The following is a 21,773-nucleotide window of genomic DNA, read 5'->3' as shown; positions in this document are numbered from 1 at the left end:
GGGAACAGAACTGAAGATTATATATATATATATATATATATATATATTCTATGCATAACTCAGTCTGTGGAGAAAACTCACAACTATCACACACCACTCTGCATTTCTGAGAAAACAACAATCAGCAGCAGTTGCCCTCTCACATACTGCTGGCTGGGATATAACATGGCACAATTCCTTTGGAAAACAGTTGTGTAGTTTCCTTTTGAGCTATTCATATACTTACAAACATAACCCACCCACTTTATTTCTTCTTATGTACGGAAATGACAACATAGGTACATCTAGAGACTTTTAAGTGAATATCCCTACCAGTTTTATCTACAATATCCCCAAACTGGAAACACCACCAAAATTTACCAATGGTGAAAGGATAAACAAATTGTGTTGCATCCATACAACACAACATTACTCAGCAATAAAATAAGTGAACGATTTATAGATGAAATATATATGAATTGAAATAATTTTATTGAATGAAGGCAAGAAAATATCACAATTGCATTTGTGTAAAATGGGAATGATACATAATTTGCCAATCCTAAAAAAATTGGTGTGAGCATCAAACAGGACAAAATAAAACTATGTATGCATAAGAGCTCACTAATCAATATCAAGAGCATTTGCAATTAAGAAACATAATTTCATTTTTCATTCATTATCTGACAAAGTCTTCACGGAAACAGATCATGACCACCCTACAGCTAATATTTGAGTGCTCATTATGTATTAGTTTGGCTGTTTATTTTATTTAAAACTCAACAAAAACCCCATGGGTTAGGTAGGTACTATCATTTTACAGATGAAATTGAGACCTGGAGCACAGCAGCTAATTGGTTTAACAGAATGAGAAGTCCTTTGAGCATGAGAAGCTCTGGATTCTAGTCTTGCCTCTTATCACTGTGAGATTTTTTTTGTTTTTTAGCACCTCTACCTGTACTACCAAACATTAATCATTACTCAGCTTATTTCATGAATCTCTTGTGATATCAAGTGAGATAAACACAAATATCTTTGGAATGATAATTGAAGGAAAGATAACAACATGCTGAGTCCTTTCATGCGTTCTCATCGCCCTTACTTATTTTTAAAGTTCTCATTATACATTACCCAGACCTCGATGACCTGGTTTTGAGCTCCTCTCTTTTAAAAAAATTGCATTAAATAAATTAATTTTCATCTTATTTTAAAGGCATGAAGAGGAAGAGAGAGAGAGAGAGAGAGAGAGAGAAAATCTTCCATCTGTTGGTTCAACCAGAAATGCTTGCAACAGACGGAGGTGGGCAAGGCTGAAGCCAGGAACCCGGAACTCAATCCAGGTCTGAAACATGGATGGCAGGGACCCAAATACTTTAGCTGTATCATCAGCTACCTCCTAGTGTGTGCATCAGCAGGATGCCAGAATTGGTTGTGAAGCTGGAACTCAAACCTAGGCATTCCAATATAGAATGTGGGCATCTTAACTGTTGTGCCAAACGCCTACCCCTGCTCTTATTTATACTAGTTTAAAATGTTGAATTAGTAAATACTTAAAAAGGTCTCCAAATACTTATAAAAATGTATCTGAAAATAATGCACAGATGTTTGTCTAAATTAATGTTTCCTATTAGTAAGATTATGTTACTCTCTATGATGCTAGACATTTTGATAATATATAAACCAGCCAGTAGTTATTTCTTGTATCATTACAATTGACAATAAAAACTACTTTTTACAAAGACATGACATATCCACTAAGAAACTGATCTTGATTCATTCATTTTGCCTTTCCATTTCTCCTGGAAGTTTTGTAAGAATCCATGACTTTAGTTTTTCTAACTCGGTTTTGTTTAACTCATGGTAAACATTTGGAAGACTATGAAATCTTGTGCTTACGCCTAGAGATTTTAACAGTGAGTTTGTCTCTTCACCCCAAGAATGAAGAACTAACTCGTCTGCAGTTCCATGACACTGAAATAACTCAGGAAGGACACCATGACTTTTCTTAAGAGCCTGAAGAAAAAAAAAATATATGAAAATGGAAATTAATGAAAGTTACACTTCAAAAAGATCATTCATAGAAATAAGAGCAGAAAAATGCCATTTTTACCAAAGCTTCAATACTACAGGGGAAAAGGAGGCAGAGGTGGCCCTGTTGAGGTACATTTTGGTGGGCTGAGCCTGAGTTTTAACTGGTTGCCGGCACCACTTCAGCTGTGGTTGTATGTGACCCGTACATACAATATAAAGGACTATCTTAAAGCATTTCCTGAAGAAATTAAGTGACTTGGAAAGAAATACCTCTTCACATAGAGTAGAAGGCAGGAAAAGTTCAGAGCTAAAGTATAATCAAAGCAAAAATTTCATTGTGGTTTTAATTTATGTTTGTATTATTATTTCTACTTCTACTAATGAAGTTGCAACACTATAATTTTATATCAAATTTATGAATTAGAATGTTGCTGCAAAGTATCAGGTACCTAATTCAGTTTTTGTTTTGATTATGTTCATGACATACTAACCAAATCTGGCTATAATCATCTATATATTTAATACATACAAAGGTACATATATACCACTTACATACATGTATTTTTTAAATTTTTTACTCTGACATTTTGCTTTGCAATATTCTTTGTACAGGACCTTCTCTGAGCAATAATGATCAGATAGAATGAATGAATATGAGTTGTTTGGCAGTTAAGTCCCAGCAATGTTCAGTTACATCAATTGTGCAAAAATTGCAAATCAATTTTTAATTCTTATTCCCAATTTCATTTTGGTTTTGAGATATGCTTCATTTTTTTCAGTTTTGTTTTATTTTCTAATCTGGAACTTACCTCATAAACTGCAGATCCTTTATTCAGAAAACTAGAAAGAGCAAATACTCCTGCCACATCTTGGTGATTTCTATATGCTAAATGCATCGCCATGCACCCGCCCATGGAAAATCCTCCTAAAATAAGCAGAAATATACCTATCAGAAAAAGCAGAATATTTGCAATACTAATTTAGATATTAAATTATTATTGAAGATAAAAAATACCTATGTCACCCTTTCATAATTATATTCTAAATAATTGGAGACCTTTAAAGAGATACAGCACTAAAACAAAAACTCATCTACTTCAGTTCTCACAGGAGACAATGCGCTACGTGTAAGTAAGACTACTGCATCTGTCATCCCTGGTACTATATTATCAAAGGTGCTAGGATTTAACAAAGAACTCATCCTTACCAAGTAGACATATTTATCATAATTCAAATCATGAGTCTTAGTGCAAGAATTATTTATTTAAGCTTCTAAGGTCTACTGATATTTCATTTACACTTAAAGGGCTCCTGCCTGCCAAGCCATGAGCTCCATGAAGAGTTGACCATGGTGTCTGCCAAGTGTTCCATGCTTAATGATCTTTGGATTAGGAAGGATGATCAAAATTAAGGTGAGCTAGTTACATTTTTGGACTTGGTAGTATTTTGGAAATTGACTTATAATGGTATAATAAAAATAACATATATAACTCTATGTTCTTTTTTAAAACAGACCTTGAAAAAAGCCATGTATTTAGCTGACACATCTTTATAAATGTTTTATATGGCAAGCATTGCTAATCACTGGAGATTTATGCACGTAAAAATACATGGGCCCTCCTGTTCTGGTGGACTTTGATGAGTAAAGACTTTCATCACAGAATGCAGAGATGGGTGTGTGCCCTGGCAACAGCAAAGAGGATGCGGTTCCTAGCCTGCCGAGAAGTCAGAGACTCAGCATGATAATCCTAAGCTTGACTGAGAGTTAAAAGATATCTCATTTAGTTTCAAGAGGATATAAATACAGAAAATAAATCATGTAGCCACACACTTGTAGAAATACAAAGAAATACTTTGGTGTGGAATTTAGATCTCTTAATTTCCAGCCTACTGCTTTATTTTACTTAGTGTAAAGCTGAGCCTTTAGGGACTATAAATTTGTATTTATTACAATACCTTTCTTTTATACATGGGAAGAACTGAGGCCCAAGGAGATCAGGTGACCTGCTCAAGGTTGCACCCCTAACTTTAAGTGTAAAGCAGAACTTTAGGAATCTAGATTGTTTGCAAAAAAGAGTTTAATGTACTTTCTATCATCCTCTGATGTTTATTAAAATGTGACTACCTTATCTGGGCCAGGCTCACATATAAGTATGTTGGACTTCGGACACAAATACTTCAAAAAAGATAAGCAACCTTACAAAGTTTAGATTTTTAGTGACAGAGTAATACATAAAATAGTAGCAATGCATGGTAAATATTATACCAGTATCTGGATTTCAACATACCAGAACTAGGAGGGTCTTAAGAGGAAGGTCTTATGAGTAAAAGTGGCTCACTGTGAATGAGAAACACCTGAAAGATTCTTTCAAAATAACCCTTAGCACATCTAGATGCAGACACACCTAATTAGAGGTTCATGAATGAGCTTGGTGTGGGCAGAAGGAGCATAAAGATCTTAAATCTGCATGCAAAATTTGTGGATGCTTATCAGATTCCTTCCAAGCTAGCAGCCCCTGGGCTACATTATCCCTAAGTTTGTGCATTGATAAATCTTTGGCATGTCGCCTTTGTGTATTAAGTGCTTGCCATAGACAAGATTAGTAATTCTGGTAGTGAACACTTATCCTAAGTATTCAGAAAGAATTCTAAGATTTTTTTTTTTTTTTTGCCACAAATCTAGTTATAAACTTCTTTTTGCTTCTAAAGTTTGTCTATACAATATTGTGGGGGGTTTAAAGCAAACAAATTTTAAAAAAAACTTTTTATTGAGTTTTAATTTATTGCATTTAATTAATTCTCCAGATTTTGAAATCCTTAATGAAATGAAATGGTTCTCTCTTCAATTGTCAAATTTGGATTGAGTGCTTATGACCGCTGGACAGTGTCTCTGCCCTCTTGGTGGAAATGGCTCCACATTTACACGCTCAGTGGTGAGTACATTGCCTGGCACATAGTGTCAACTCAATATGTTTGTTTCATCAAATGTTTAGAAATCATAAATTAAAGGATGAATAAAAAAGATAAAATATAAATAAGGTAGATAATCAAGCAAAAGCTTACTTAAAAAATGTTTAAAGCACACCTATCAAGAAAATTTTATACAGTAATTACCCTCACACTTTACATTTATTGACTGGGAACACATAAAGTCACTATACTTTATGTGGCTTCAAGGCACCTTAATGGGACCAGCCTAGCTTAAAAAAAAAAAAGAAAGAAAGAAAGAAACAGAAAAGCATTTACTCACCCATGAAATGTCATTATGCACATGAGTAAATGCATCTTGCAGACATTTCATTCTCCATTCTTGTAAGTTACAATGAAGAAAAATGTAGTTACCGAAACCTTATTATTTTAAGATTTAATCTAAGTCCTTTATGCATTAATAATCTCATGAGGTAATCTGCAGTTTCTCACTGGTCCTCTTTGACAATACAATAACCTTGAGCATAGGATACTACTGTGAAAAGGGACTCTGTATATTTTTTCTTAATGGAAGAAAATTTAACACAAAGAACTAGTCATTTGAATTCAATTTTCCATCGAAGAGTCTAAAATCTAATATAAAAAAACACTGTTCGGAGGTAAATAGCAAATAGTAAATTCATTGTAGGTAATGGTTATAATGGATATTTATAGTTGCTAGCTAAGTATTTAAAATGTCAAGAGTTAACGTTTCAACATATATTTAAGATTAACAAGCTAAATAAAACATGTTAAAAAACAATAAACCTGGCTTTATGAACTCTTTATATAAAATAAAACAGAAACAATCTATATAAAAACTATACTGGAAAAATTAAGATATTCTATACAAAAACAAAAACCTAAGATAAAAAACAATGTTTGCTATCAACTAAATAAGGCTATAAAATATAAATAAAACTATAAAAATTTTCCATTTGATTTATATAATATTATATTTGTTCTTTAGACTTAAGTGCAATAAAAACCTTAAAGATCTGGGAATGCACAAGTTATCTATCTCTATCGTATTTATTTATATATTTCCTCTCAAACAAAATTTGCAGGATAAAGTATTTTTCTCTATGGAAAACTTTTAGAACAATAGTCTCAAATCCTTTTAATGCCAAGATAACTGTTGTTGAAAAAAACAGGAGTTGTTTAATTAAAAAATATATATGTTCAAAGAAAGTAGGACAGAGTCATTCTCAAATTTCAGTTCCCAGATGGGCATAAGAAGAACACGTATGTTCAGGAGAAGGCAACTGTGGAAACTGTGGTGTTAGGTTTATCATGAGCATTCCAATTATCCTTTTTTTTAATTTTTATTTGACAGGTAGAGTTATAGACAGTGAGAGAGAGACAGAGAAAGGTCTTTCTTCGATTGGTTCATTCCCCAAATGGCCGCCACGGCCAGCGCTGTGCCAATCCAAAGCCAGGAACCAGGTGCTTCTTCCTGGTCTCCCATGAAGATGCAGGGCCCAAGCACTTGAGCCATCCTCCACTGCACTCCTGGGCCACAGCAGAGAGCTGGACTGGAAGAGAAGCAACCGGGGCTAGAACCGGCACCCATATTGGATGCTGGTGCTGCAGGCGGAGGATTAACCAAGTGAGCCATGGCGCCAGCCCCTCCAATTACCCTTTAATTTTATTTGTATTTTATATCTTACTCTAAAATCAATAAAGTAACACACACATACTCTGTAAAGCGTTTCTATCATATAGATACAAATACAAAAGAAAATGAGTCATCTGAAATCTTATAACCCACACAAAATGTTGGTATGTTCTTCTAAAAGTTATTTTAAAAATCAGTCTTATCTTGCTTTTTGTTTCATATACTCGATTTGAAATTATAAGACTACATAGTTATTTTTTAATAGAACACAAACTGAGAAAGTTTTATTTGTATATAAATAGTATTTAATGGTTACAGACTATTTAATCTTATTAATAGACCACAATTCCCTTAAGCAGATACTTTGATAGGGTACTTAGATCATCCATGTAAATTACTCAAGTATAGTTCCGGTAACATTCGTTTCTCCGTGCTTCAAAATTATGATAATATGCCTGTTATCAAAATTTTTGTCATCTGTTCATGTCATCTGTTAAGCTCTATGTATCTTAAATTAAAGTTAAACCTAAATTATATTAATATTTTCTCTTAACAACAAATTATCACCACCTAGTGGCCAAAGAAAGGAATCTGATCATAGTATAAAGTTCTTGGCCTAAGTCAAGGGAACTGGGTTCTAGTCCCGACTCTACAGTGGCCAGTAATCTCTTTGAACTTATTTTTTTATATCTGAAATGAGAATAATGAAATTCTACTTAGCCTATTGCAAATTTTAAGAGAGCTGTATATGAAAACAACTTTATAACTTATGCTACCTAAATACAAAACACTATAATATTTAACAGCAAGTTAAAAACTGCCAAGTATAATATAAATGTTAACTAATTTTAGATTATTATTACCGTATATACTTTCTGAGCACAACAGTACACAAGGGAAAATGATATAAATTTCTCCATTTTGACTTCTCACATTATATACAAACACACTAGGAGGAAACGGAGAGTTTAAGACAGACTTATAACGTAGAGGGAAAATTGACTGATTATGAAATATGCTTGTATTCTGCACACAGGACACTTTCAAATCTGTTAACAGACTCAGAAGAAGACAGGATAACCTAATATTATTAATTCTTTAAACATTTATAGGATTTGAATTCTAGCACTTCACTGACTTCATCAAAAATTAATTTACTAATCCATTTTACTGCCTGTGTCTCCCCTACATTTTATCATAACTTCTATAGTCATATAAGGTATAAATGAACAAAAACAATTCTTTTCTTCCATTCTTAATGTAAATAATGAGGATACATAAATGCCTACAAGGGACATCCTTTCATTGAACATTTTCTATATAATAGATCTGGGGGTAGATAGTGAATCTTCAGCCAGTTCTTCTCATCTTTATAAGAATTTATTAATTTCTATTAAGAAGGTAATAAATGTCCACTGCAGGCAACTTAGGAAACTGTGGCGTAGCCAGTAAAGCCACTGCCTGTGGTGCCAGCATCCTATATTATGGGCACCGATTCAAGTCCCAGCTTCTCCACTTCCAATCCTGCTCCTTGCTAGTGTGTCTGGGAAAGCAGAGGGAAATGGCCTAAGTGCTTGGCTCCTGTCACCTGCATGGGAGACTCAGAAGAAGCTTCCAGTTCCTGGCTTCAGCTTGGCCCAGCGCAAGCCATTGTGGCCATTTACAAAGTGAACCAGTGAATAGAAGATTCTCTCTCTCTCTCTCTCTCTCTCTCTCTCTCTCTCTCTCTCCCTCTCCCTCTCCCTCTCCCTCTCCCTCTCCCTCTGTCTCTCTCTGTCTCTCCCTTTCTCTCTGCCTTTCAAATAAAATAAAATTAAAAAGAAAGAAAGAAAACAAAAAATTGGGGCCAGCATTGTGGCAAAGCTGGTTAAGCTGCCACTTGCAATGTCAGTGTCCCATTATCAGAGTACTGGTTTGAGTCCCCCACTACTATGCTTCTGATCGAGCTCCCTGCTGAGTGTCTGGGTAGGCAGCACAATAATGGCCCAAGTACTTGGTCTCTGCTCTTCATCTGGGAGATCTCCTGGCTGTGGCCTGGCCCAGCTGTGGCTGTTGGGGCCATTTGGAGAGTAAGCCAGCAGATGAAAGATCCCTCTCTCTTTTTCTCTCTCTCTCCCCCATCCCTTTATTGTTCTACCTTGGAAAGAAATAAATTGTAAAAAACAAAACAAAAAACCACTTTGTTTTATAGCCAATCCCCATAGTCAGCTGTAAATGTCTTAAGTATTATCTACCATCCCTTTGTTCTAAAAACCTTTAAATTGTGCCAGTTCAGTATTTCTTCATGCCAGTTCATTCACCTTCTTGGTGTTATCCTGACCTTCATTCAGACTCCCTAGTCAGAACTCCATAGTGTGGACAGCATAAAGTTTCTAAAAAGCATATTCGATCACACCACTCACTCGGTGTATAATTCACTGGTGCTGGAGATGGATGAATACTCAGCTGTCTCCAGGGAGAGTCTAACGTGTCCCTTGCTTTCTTTCACGAACAGATTGCTCTATTTGCTGCAAAAGTCTCACTCATTCTTTAAGACGGGTGCAGAACACCTGTTTTACAGAGTGGAACTAACTCCTAGATTTTCTCCTTTCGTGGACTACACTGTGCCTTTTACACATTTTCTACAAAAACATGTGCATTGCATTCAAACGTTTGAATTCAATATCTATCTCTATGGAGAAGACAGGCTTTTAGTACTCTAGCATTTAAAATTTGTATTAACAATTTGGAGATAAAATTTAGGATGAGAAGTGTCATTTTCAACCAACCCAAGCTGGACCAACTATTTAGAAAAGGTAGAAGATCATATATTATTGAAAGAATTGTTTCTAAAACTGAGTCAATTTAAGAAAATATCACTAACTAAAATTGCAGAGTGGTCTCCCATCTACATCAAATATAGATGGCAGTTTTGCTTATAAAATTATACAGGTTTCAATTATAATCTGAGACAGGGTTGTATTAGTACATACCATTTGTTATTAAATCAGAAATATGATCATGTAGGAAATAAAATGAATAAGGATAACACTTTAGCATCTATTAAAATTGCACTTTTCTAATCTTACATTGTTAATCATAATTAATTTTTTTTTGACAGGCAGAGTGGACAGTGAGAGAGAGAGACAGACAGAAAGGTCTTCCTTTGCCCTTGGTTCACCCTTCAATGGCCGCCACGGCCGGCGTGTTGCGGCTGGCGCACCGCGCTGACCCGAAGCCAGGAGCCAGGTGCTTCTCCTGGTCTCCCATGGGGTGCAGGGCCCAAGCATTTGGGCCATCCTCCACTGCACTCCCGGGCCACAGCAGAGAGCTGGCCTGGAAGAGGGGCAACTGGGACAGAATCTGGCGCCCCGACCAGGACTAAAACACAGTGTGCCGGTGCCACAAGGTGGAGGATTAGCCTATTGAGCCACGGCGCCGGCTTCCAATCATAATTAATTTTTTAAAGACTTTTTATTTATTTTGAAATTCGTAGTTACAGAGAGAGAGGGAAACACACACACACACACACACAGAAAGAGAGGAAGAGAGAGAGAGGGAGAGAGAGAGATCTTCCAGCTGCTGGTTTACTCCCCAGATGGTCATAATGGCAAACTCTTGGCCAGGTCCTATCCAGGAACCAGGGACTTCATCTAGGTCTCCCACCTGGGTAGCAAGGGCCCAAACACTAGGGCCATCTTCCATTGCCTTTCTCAGGCCATTAGCAGAGAACTGTATTGGAAGTGGAGTAGCCAGAACACAAACCTGGGCCCTTATGGGATGTCTGCGTTGCAGATGGCAGCTTTACCAAATGCCACAATACCAGCCCATGTAATTAATTTTTTGACTAACATAATCTTTCTCCTAACTCTGGGCTCTGAATACATGTGTTTGAGTGAGTATATATGTTTAATAAAAATTGTTTGAATCTCAAATGTATTTTTTCTTTGATTTCCCATTGAATCCCTGCATTAAAATGTAGTTAATGGCACTTTAACCTTAATAAGTTAAAATGTGGTAGAAATTAAAATTCCAGATAAGTCAAATAATTAAATGTAAAAAAGGAAGAAATTCAAAAAAACAATTAAAAATCTATTTGAATATTCATCTAAGTTCTAGAGAGGGGAAAATCCATAAGCTACTCAAGCGAGGTAGGTTATGACCACTGAACTAAGGATAGGAGGGCTGAAGAAAATATTCATTGAGTGTCTAGAATGCATCAAATTGTTTACAAGCACCATCTCCCAGGAAAGGACTGTATTAATATTCCCACCTTAGAGATTAGGTATATAGTGTATACTAATTAAATTGACATCTTGAGATCTGATTATTATTTATAGCCCTTTTCTATACACCTGAGGAACAGTGGTCTTTCCATTTACTACTTGTTGAATTCTTTATTTAGTGGAAGATTAAGCTTGTGATTATAAACTAAACTGAAAGAATGTCATTGGAAAAATTTAAAGAAAACTAGCAAAGGGAGGAGGAGGAATATGATCAATAAATTTAGTGACTTAAATAACAAAGAACCAAATGAATTCAGAAGAATAGGTCATATGCATTTGGGACTAATGGAGAAGGGTTTCATAGATGAATGGTGGTGACATTTGAAATGTACATATTACTATCATTTAAACTATTATAGTACAGAAATCTAGGTATAGGGAATGCCATGAATGATAAATAGAAATAGGAAGAGTACTGCTTTTTGTTTTTCTCTGTGTGGACCCTAGTTGGGTATCTGACTGGAGAGCACCTTGTTGACCCCGATAACCAGACTGAGAGACTGAAGAGCATGGTGCAGTGGTGATGATAAAAGTCCATTCAAATCTCAAACCTGCCATTTCCTAGCTGACCTACTGCTTTTTTACTTATATGAATTTTTTCATTTATATAAAGGGAACAGATTTCATATATTTAATATACAATTAACACAATTAACAAATTTATTGATCAAATCATAACATTAATTGTGGATTTCCTGGGCATATGCTCTGTGCCAGGCATTGCAATGGCTCCTGGGAAATAAAAACAAATATAAGCAACCATTTCCTTGGAAGAGCTGTTAGTCCAAATGTCAGGGGATCCATCACAGCTGGTTGGATTACAGTTATTATTTTTACTTCAACCTCTTGGGCCATTCTAGGTCATAGGAAATTTGAAGACAAATCATGTTTTATTTATCTGTGTATCCCTTTGGGGATCTCAAATACTTCTGACAAACAGTGAGGATTTAAACATTATTTGCTAAAGAATGAATGATGAATTCTCTGATCTATTCACATATTTTGAATTCTATCTCTGTTTCATAGTGCCCAAGACTGAGTTGAGCATCTTTTCCCTATATTCTTTCTCAAGCTAGACACAGAAAGAAATACAGAGTGGCACATAGATGAGGATACTAAGGCCCCCGGAAGTTTTATCGCTGGACAGGAGGTCACACTATTTTTAAACAACAGAAGTGGAAAGTGAAGCCAACATAGTATAGAATGAATTCCACCCAATAGATCATGTTGTCTCTCATAAATTAATGGACAGAATCCAGCCCTCTAGTAAACACAAAGGAAGTTTACTGATTCATACAAATACTTTCTATAGAGAATTTTAACATATATTTTAAAGTAATTTAGAACGTGATGTAAACGCTTGCTTTACAATTTTGTCAATAGATGTAACTCATTCTAAATTAAATAGTAATTATTTCAAAAGAAAATTGTTTCACCAAAGTATGTTCTACAGCACTCCCACTCTATATACCCTAAATCAGTTTTGTATACATTAGAGACAAAGGATTTGTTAGGTTATGTATTTAGTGAGCACAGAAAAAGAAAAGGTTATTAAGTAGAAAATAGAGCTTATATAAAGCTATGGTATACTCCTTTGGGAACAAGGCTAAAGACACATTTAACAAAAATATATAAATATCTTAATTTTGTAATATTAACTAACAAGTTTAATTTTCATGAATTGTTCAGCAAATTTTGACTGTGCACTTACTCTATTTGAATCATGGCAATAGTATTTTAAACCTCTAAGAGTTGGCTGGCACGGTGGCTCACTTGGCTAATCCTTCACCTGCTGCGCCGGCACCCTGGGTTCTAGTCCCGGTTAGGGCGCCAGATTGGTGAACCAATGGAAGGAAGTTTTCATAATACTGTCATTCAAAATCAATTATAGTTGTATAAGACATTATTCTAATATTTTTGAAATCCAAAATATGTTAACATTTACATATAAAACTATGAATGTGTTGAATGACATACAAATGCTTCTAAATAATGTCTCATATAGAATTAGACAAAAGTGAAAATAAAAACACCAATTTAGGTCTTACCTATTAATATCCTGTTTTTCTTGATGCCACTCTTTACTTCCTCATCAATCAAACCAGACAGCACTTTACACATTATATCAATTGATTCTATGTGTTCTGGGCAGTCATTAGATATTTTAAATCTGTCAAACCATACATTAGAGATGCTTCCATTCAAAGGAGTATATGGCCTGTTTGAAACCAAAAAACAGGAAAGAAAGAGAGGATGAGTTTAAAATCTATAAAAGATTAATGTTTTGAAAGAATGATTTTAATTTTTCCAAGTTTTATAAATAATTCATAATTAAACAGACTCCCAAGCATACTGCATTAACTTTCTTACACTTACACTGACTCAATTCATGTTTACTAAAGCTAGTTTAACATCTTTATATAAACTCTATCTTTTAGGAAGTGAGATAGAGTGCCACTGTTATCTTAACCCATCTATTATACAGTCATATGCTGGAATACTCTGTTTTATACACACACACAGAAATCAATGCATATTAGGGGTCTTTAGGAAGTTCATGGAGGATATGGGGTGGGCATGTGGCACAAGGGGTTACAGACACCACTTGGGATGCTTGCATTCCCTAACAGGGATAGGGAACCTTTTCTTCTAACAAGAGCCATTTGGATAGTTGTAACATCATTCACAGAGGAGAATTTTTATTTTTATTTTTTTTGCTTTTTTAAAAAATTTTATTTAAGTTTTCTAAGTTTCAGGAACATAGTGATACTTCCTACCCTGCCCTCCCTCCTGCCCATACTCCAGCCCTTATTGTTCCTTCTAGTCTGTATTGATCATGCTGCTCCAAAACAAATGGACACCGACATTAGGAGCCTGCGAGTCACAAGGATTATTTCTGGAAAGTTTCTCAGTGAAGCTGAAAGAAACTTGGAAGCAAGAAAGGTACTATGACTCAAACTGAAGAAAAATTCATATACAGGGGATCTTCTGTTTATTTACTCAAATAGAATCATGAGCTAAACATTACTTTGCAACACCATTTCTAAAATTTGTATATACATGATAAAAATCCCTGAGACGCTATATAAAAAAAATGCAACAATTTATTTTTAAAAATTTTTTTAAAGATTTTATTTATTTATTTGAGAGGTAGAGTTATAGACAGTGAGAGGAAGAGACAGAGAGAAAGGTGTTCCCTCCGTTGGTTCACTCCCCAAATGGCTACAACAGCTTAGAGCTGTGCCGTTCTAAAGCCAGGAGCCAGGAGCCAGGTGCTTCCTCCTGGTCTCCCATGCGGGTGCAGGGCCCAAGCACTTGGGCTGTCCTCCACTGCTTTCCTAGGCCACAGCAGAGAGCTGGACTGGAAGAAGCGCAGCAGGGAATAGAACTGGCACCCATATAGGATGCCAGCCCTGCAGGTGGAGGATTAACCTACTGCACCACGGGGCCTGCCCCCAAAACTGTAACACTTTCCATAATTCATGAAGATGCAAATAATTTTTACAAATATGGAATGTCTTTATATATAGACAGTCATACATAATATTTTATTAGAGATACAAAGAGGTGGACAGAAAGACAGACAGACAGACATCAATCTTTTTTCTTTTCTTTTTTTTTTTTTTGACAGGCAGAGTTAGACAGTGAGAGAGAGAAACAGAGAGAAAGGTCTTCCTTCCGTTGGTTCACCCCCCAAATGGCCACTACGGCCAGCGCACTGCGCCAATCCAAAGCCAGGAGCCAGGTGCTTCCTAATGGTCTCCCATGTGGGTGCAGGGCCCAAGTACTTGGGCCATCCTCCACTGCACTCCCGGGCCACAGCAGAGAGCTAGACTGGAAGAGGAGCAACCAGGACAGAATCCAGCACCCCAACCGGGATTAGACCTGGGGTGCCAGCGCCTCAGGTGGAGGATTAGCCTAGTGAGCCGCAGCGCCGGCCCAGACATCAATTTTGTATCCAATAGTTTACTCTCTAAATGCCCACAGTACTTGAGGCTGGACTGGGCCAAGCTGAAGCCAGGAACCAGGAACTCTGGGTCTCCTACATGGCTGGCAGGAACCCAAGTACTTCAGCAATCATCTGTTGCCTCCCAGGTACATTAATAAGAAGTTCAATCAGAAGTGGAGTCAGTATGCGATCCAAGGCACTCTAATATTAATGCAAGCATTCCAAGTAACAGCTTAACCTGCCATGCCCTGTCTGTCTGTCTTTCTATTATATATATATGTAGTTTTTTTTTTTTAACATTTATTTATTTGAAAGGCAGAGTTACAGAGAGGCAGAGGCAGAGGCAGAGAGAGAGATCTTCCATCCACTGGTTTACTCCCCAATGACCGCAATGGCTGGAGCAGGGCCCACCCAAAGCTAGGAGCTTCTTCTCAGCCTGCCATGTGGGTGCAGGGGCCCAAGGACTTGGGCCATCTTCTACTGCTTTCCCAGGCCATAGCAGAGGGCTGGATAGGAAGTTAAGCAGCTGGGTCTCAAACTGGCACCCATACGGGATGCCATCACTGCAGACGGTGGCTTTACCCGCTATTGCCACAGTGCCAACCCCTATATATATAGTTTCAATGTTATCCATATAAATCTTATTTTTTGCTTATCTTTCCATTCTGTCTTAATAAATGTTTCAAAGTAGCTTCCGTAAAGGTTGTAAAAATTCACCTTTTCACAATAAAGGTAAAAGAACATTCTTTTGCCCAACACACTAAGAGTAACTATGTTAACATACTTTAAAATGTTACCATTTGGGGCCAGTGGTGTGGCCCAATGGGTTAAGTTGCCTCCTGAAACATCAGCATCCCATTCGGGCACTGGTTCATGTCTCAGCTGCTCCACGTCCAATCCTGCTCCCTGCTAATGTGCTAATGTGGCAGAGGATGATGGCGCAAAGTATTTGGGCCCGTGCATCCATGTGGGAGACTCAGATGAAACTCCTGGCTCCTGGCTCCTGGCTTCAGCCTGCAGCCATGTGGGGAATGAACCAGCTAATGGAAGATCTCTCTGTATCTTCCTCTTGAATAAATCTTTTAAAAAAGTTATAATTTAAAGGAACCTATTGAAGTTTAAAAATGAACTTTACTGAGGTATTACACAAGAAAAATACACACTTTTAGTATACATTTCAAATACTTTTTGGAGTACAGCCACATTTACATAATGATAAAAAATACTAACTTTCCTCAGAAAACTCCATCATACCTCTTGGCAAGCAATTCCTATACACTTGCCAGTTAACCACAAGCGTTTCTATTAACAAAAAGAGATGTATATACTTAAAAATTTCACAGAACTGGAACTGTGGATTGATGCTACTTGCAGTTCTTTTTCTATTGGATTTTTAAAAAATTTTGTTAGTTTAAAATAGCACTCTGTTTATTATTGTTAGATATTTGTCATCTGCATCTCAAATTTATTTTTCCAAATTTATTTATGAATGTTGATACTAAGAGGATGTATTTAAGGTTCTCATTTTGATCAGCTAGAAGACTTCATGTTTGATATTCTTTTTAAAAATTAAATATTCAGATTTCCTGATTTATTTAAGAAGCTTTTCCCAATCCACAGAATCCAAATTTTCTACTAAGATTTTTATTCCATTCTTTACTTTTAAATCTTGAAATGTGGGAGAACTTATTTCAAATAAAGGGTGACCTAAAGGTTCATATTAATTTTATACCATATGAATAATCAACTGTTTTGAACAGAAGGAAAGAAGGAAGAACAGAGAAAAGGTCAAACTCCATCTTGGTTATTTACTTAACATTATAGGTCTACTTTATCTATTCTCTCTTCACCTGATTTTTGTGAGAAAATTACGGGCTTTTACCTAAAACCTACACCATGTAATGAACTGACTTCTCCACAGTGGTACTTGCTCTTTACTATCTTTGGAGAAAAATCAAGAAAAGAGTCACTCAAACAATTCTCCATGTTTTGTCATTCAGAGGGAGAAGCTGGGTGGCAAAAGGCTCCACTGTATCCCTCTACTTTATCAGCTGATATCATTTGACCTTCTCACGGTGGTTTTGCAGCATCTTCTGAAGTTGTGCAAGGAAAGGCCCACTCTCCTTACCATAATCACCACTAGTCTATTTTTTCATGACTGTCCACCTATCCTTACGCATCCATTATTCTTTCTTTATCCAATAAAGTAGTCAAAACATTTGGTAAACTTTAAAATACTTTCAAATCTAAAAAATCCTTTCTGAGTTTAAACCAATACCGTCTTATTGTCTGAGAATGAACATCTTATGACATCTGTGACAGGAGGACAGAGTTGTACAGTGTACGCTTTTAGCGCTTCTCCTGAGTCGTCCTCCACCCAGGATCTCAACTGCAGCAGAGAAGATAAAACCTGGCACCAGCTCTCTACTACCACCGCACCGCCACCCCAAGCCCCCAAATCTTCCTTGCTCACATAAGCCTCCTTATCCCAGAAGCCAACTGCCTTAAAAAGCAGAGACAATTGGAATCAGAAAGGGAAAGAAGGCAGAAAGCATTCAAGCCTTTTACCTCTCAGAATCCTGTCTCAGCATTAACTTTCTTACAGCACTCAAAATGAAAGCTGGGGCTGTCCACATAGTCACTGTCAGACAAAATGAAATACCAATCTGTATTCCAATTGCCCCTAAAAACATGTAAATTTCTAAGTCAAAACTGAATATACAGCACTCACTATAAAGTTCAAATTAGGCTGTTACCCTTTTGAGTTATTTCTACGTCCCTTTCCATTTTTCTCTGCTATTTGTCTGTCTAAGCACTTAAATAAGGATGATATCATAGGCTAAAATGTGAATCATTCTGGGAACTCATCCATTAATGGAAAAAATGATATTCCTGTAACTTTTTTTCTTTGACAATACTTTAATTATTTAGATATAGATGCTTCATAGAGGTAGAACCCCAGTGCAAGTATTTTACTAATACAGTAGCTTTGTATTTTCTCAGGTCTCTAAGAAAATTTTCTTTTGAAGGGAATAATCAAAAATGTAATCAGACAAAGAATAATTTTAACGTTTTTTCTTTTTGCTAAAAAAAAATATAATCAAGAACACATAGCTCTCCAAATATGTTAGAATAACCTTTAAATAAAGCATGAAAGATTGTTTTTAAAATAGCTAAAAAAAAAACCTGGCACATATGTTATACTCATTCACCTCCATCCACAAATAAATCACTTTATTAGCTGGTATAAAACTGCTCAGACATTACCACAATAAATAAATATGCTCAGCAAAGAACGTCTGTGTGACTCCTCAATCAATCAATCAATCAATGAGCCCATTACACATTGGTACGTTATTAAGCTAGAATAAATTGTCCAAGGTTATTTAAGAAATGGTATCGGATTGACACCAAGTTCTGTTTTGATCTGTATTCCCTTAAAGTCATAAAATCAAAGGTCATTCATAACCTTTAGGATGATCTGGCTTGTCTGGCTTCTTGTTCTCATTTCATCTCACTTCCCTGAGCATTTCCAAGTTCCAGGTACACTTCCTATTTCTTCTCTTCCAACAACACAAGCTCATGATTGAGCCAAGGGAACTGTACCTGATTGTGCCCCTACCTGGAATGCTCTTCACCATCTTTCTGCATCCTGGGCTCCCTCTGATCGTTCGGGTCTCAGCTCAAATATCACCTTCTCAGAGGAGTCTCTGACTCTCCCACATGACGTTTGCCTCCCCTCCACCCTGTAACACACATATACCCTCTCCATTCCACTGCCCTCCCTTGATACCATCTGTCACTTTCTGAAATTATAATGTTTAAATTTTCTTTTATTTTCCATCTCTATGTGAGTACTCTGAGAGCACGGATTCTACATTTTCTGCAATAATAGCCTCAAGGCCAAGACCAAAACTTGATATACAGTAGATGTTAAATAAGGATTTTCTTCATGACAAATGCCAATAATCATTTGTGTCACTTGTGAGTAATTTGTATCACTTAGAAATAGCTGAATGCCTAAAGTTATTTTATATGTGCTTTGAATATTTTAAGTTAATTTGATTTAATTTGAATATTTTCAACTTAATTTGATTTAATATAAAATAATCTTTTGAGAGGCATAGAAATAGACAAAAAAAGACAGGTAGAGAGAGAAAAAGACAGAGGGACAACTTTCCTCTACTGTTTTACTCCTCAAATGACCACAACAGCTGAGGAAGGGCAATACTGAAGCCAGGAGCCAGGATCACAATTCTGGTCTCCCACGCTGGGGGGCAGGATCCCAGTTGCTTGAGGGTCTGCATTAGCAGGAAGCTGAAGTCAGCAGTCAGAGTTGGGAACAGAACCCAGGCACTCGGATGAGGGACAAGGTGTGTTAACTGATGAGTTAAATGTCCACTTCCGTATCTTTTGATTTTAACTCTTACAAAATCTATACTGCAACTTCTAAAAATATAGCCAAATTTTTCTTTAGTTGAACCTAAAAAAGATTTCTAAAAAAAAGATTTCTACATATTAACAGGTATTTAAACACACTATTTAATATACTTACCAAAGAAATAAACTATTTCTTCAGCTTAGCTATTTTTTAATAGGACTTCTTACTAGTGTACTTGTTGGATACATCTACTGATGTCAGGACAGGGATCATCTAACACCATGCATTAGACAGGAATCCTAAGTGTTGGAGTAAAGATTAATCCATTGTTTACTTCACCTAAATAAAAAGTGCCTACATTTATTTTTCAATATATATTTAACAAAAATGTAAGTATGATCTTTATGTGGAAAAATAATGAAATGAAAACTAGAAGCACCATGAAAATCTTACTACTTTTAGACTATTTTAAAAATACTAAGAGAAACTGTATCATACAAATTATAAAAGGCTTGTTAAAAATTGTTATTTTGTTAAAAAATGAAAATTCTAATAGTAAACCCAAATTATGAAAACTTCTAATTGTAGGTACAGCTCAAATATGTCATAGAAATAATATGGGCACTTTAATTAAAGTATGCAAATTAACATAATGAAGAAAAATAAAGTAATATTTTCCATCTAAATTAACACAGCAAACTAACTGCTTTTACTTATTATGTCCCTTCTTAGCTGATTAAAAATTCTATTAAATACAGTTGAGGAGGAAAGGAATACTACATAGCCAAATTGGTAATTCACAATTTAATAAAGACACAATATGCTGTAATAGACTACAACTGAGTAAGTACAATAGACTATTGTTCTCTTCTTCAGTTCTTTAACATGGGTGGAGTTTTCAACACACGTAGATGAAACACTATGACAACTATAACATAAGGTAGGGGGGATAAAGGGACCTCTCTTTATATAGTTTAAAGCTTCTACAGTTCCCTGAAAGTCGTAAAAATTAACACTAAGAAGGTGAAAGGTTTGTTATGGATATTTATATCCATAAATATCTGGCTTGGGAAAAGCTATACTTCAACGATGGGATATTAGGTAAATTATCAGACAAAGCTAGTTAATGAATAGGTCATTTAACGGTGCATACTAATTAAATGACATCACTGCAAAGATTTAAAAATCCAGATGTTATCCTCACATATCCTTGTAGGAGTAACACACATGGATAGTCAATGAAATGCATACAGTATAGAAAACCTTAAGGTGATGAAAGAAAAAACTGGAGACACACACAGTACTAGAAATCTGGACTATATCAAGTAGTGTGCAGCAAAGGGCAAACATTTGGTCTAATGGTTAAGGCAATGTTCAGTAAAATGTTGAAGGAAGAAACCCTGGTGCACATCTTAAAAGACTGTTAAAGTTTACTTTTATAAAATATTAATTACATTAAGTGGTGACAGTTAAGGGCAGCATGTACCACTTTTCTCCTTCTGATGCTATCTGAATATCATAAACAAGGTAAATGGTACAGGAGTCTTCCTATTAGCAGCTCAAGAAACACTGTTGTAATACGAATAGATGGAAGGCAGCAGAGATGTTTATGCTCCCAAATGAGGCAAAACCAAGCAAAGCCAAGCCAAGAAAGCTGTGCCCAAACTGCATTAAAACTATTACTGTTGAAGTCCAAGGATGAATAACTACAGTCCCTTAGTACCTACAGTTCTGATTTTTGCCCCAAAAACACGCTTTTCAAAGCTCACGTAGTGGGCTGGTGTTGTGGCACAGCAAGTACAGCTGTCACTTATGATGTCAGCATTCCATACGAGATCCAATTTGAGTCCTGGCTGCTCCACTTTTGATACAGATCCCTGCTAATGGGAAAGCAGCAGAAGATTCCCTGCCACCCATGTGGGAGACATGAATAGAGTTGCTGGCTCCTGGTTTTGGCCTGTTCCTGGCCCAGCCATCATGGCCATTTGGGGAATGAACAAGTGAATGGAGGATCACTCTCCACACTCCCTGCACTGCCATATAACTCTGTCTTTCAAATAAATAAAATAAATCTTAAAAAAAAAAGAAACTCCTCAGCACAAATTATTCTAAAATTAAAATGTAACTATTATATATAAATACTTCAATTATTTGTTCCTATGATAGCATTTTACATTATAACATCAAATTCTGTAAGATACTTATTCAATATTCACTAAAGATCATCTACTTTGTCAGATTCTATGTTAAGTGCTTAGGAATATTATATCCCTAAGTGTCCATTAGGATCCAGCAGTGAACATGATATATAAATAAGGTAGAGAATAAGGTATACATATATTTAAAGTAGAGAAAATACAGCTAATTACAATACAGTATGCTCAGTATTATCTCTCGTCACTGACCTGACTGCCTCATAGGACTAGCCAAAGCTGTCTATTCCTTTTTCTAACACAGCAGCCTAAATGCTCCCAGTGAAGAGCCTTCACTCTAGCACATCCTCAGTTTTGCTCCTACAAATTGAGCTTAATTTTCTGTTTAAGAATAGTAAACTAAGTTTGTTTCCAAATTTGTTTATGCTAG

The 21,773-nt window shown here is 36.1% G+C and overlaps 1 protein-coding gene across 1 annotated transcript in view; it reads right to left on the bottom strand.

Annotated features, from left to right (window-relative positions):
• Positions 1 to 465: 465 nt before the first annotated feature.
• Positions 466 to 21,773, bottom strand: part of LYPLAL1 (lysophospholipase like 1) — a 29,460-nt gene continuing 8,152 nt past the window's right edge. Inside the window, exons 3-5 of the mRNA XM_062210357.1 lie at positions 12,909 to 13,078; positions 2,820 to 2,935; positions 466 to 1,992 (exon numbers count right to left, since the gene is read on the bottom strand). Coding sequence (XP_062066341.1) covers positions 1,753 to 1,992; positions 2,820 to 2,935; positions 12,909 to 13,078 — 526 coding nt within the window. The 3' untranslated portion in view covers positions 466 to 1,752. The remainder of the gene's footprint in view (positions 1,993 to 2,819; positions 2,936 to 12,908; positions 13,079 to 21,773) is intronic.

This window comes from Lepus europaeus, chromosome 14, assembly GCF_033115175.1.
Source record: "Lepus europaeus isolate LE1 chromosome 14, mLepTim1.pri, whole genome shotgun sequence".
Classification (NCBI taxonomy): domain Eukaryota; kingdom Metazoa; phylum Chordata; class Mammalia; order Lagomorpha; family Leporidae; genus Lepus; species Lepus europaeus.
The sequence above is the reverse complement of the archived record's forward strand: the minus strand, read 5'-3'. Positions and strand labels throughout refer to the sequence as shown.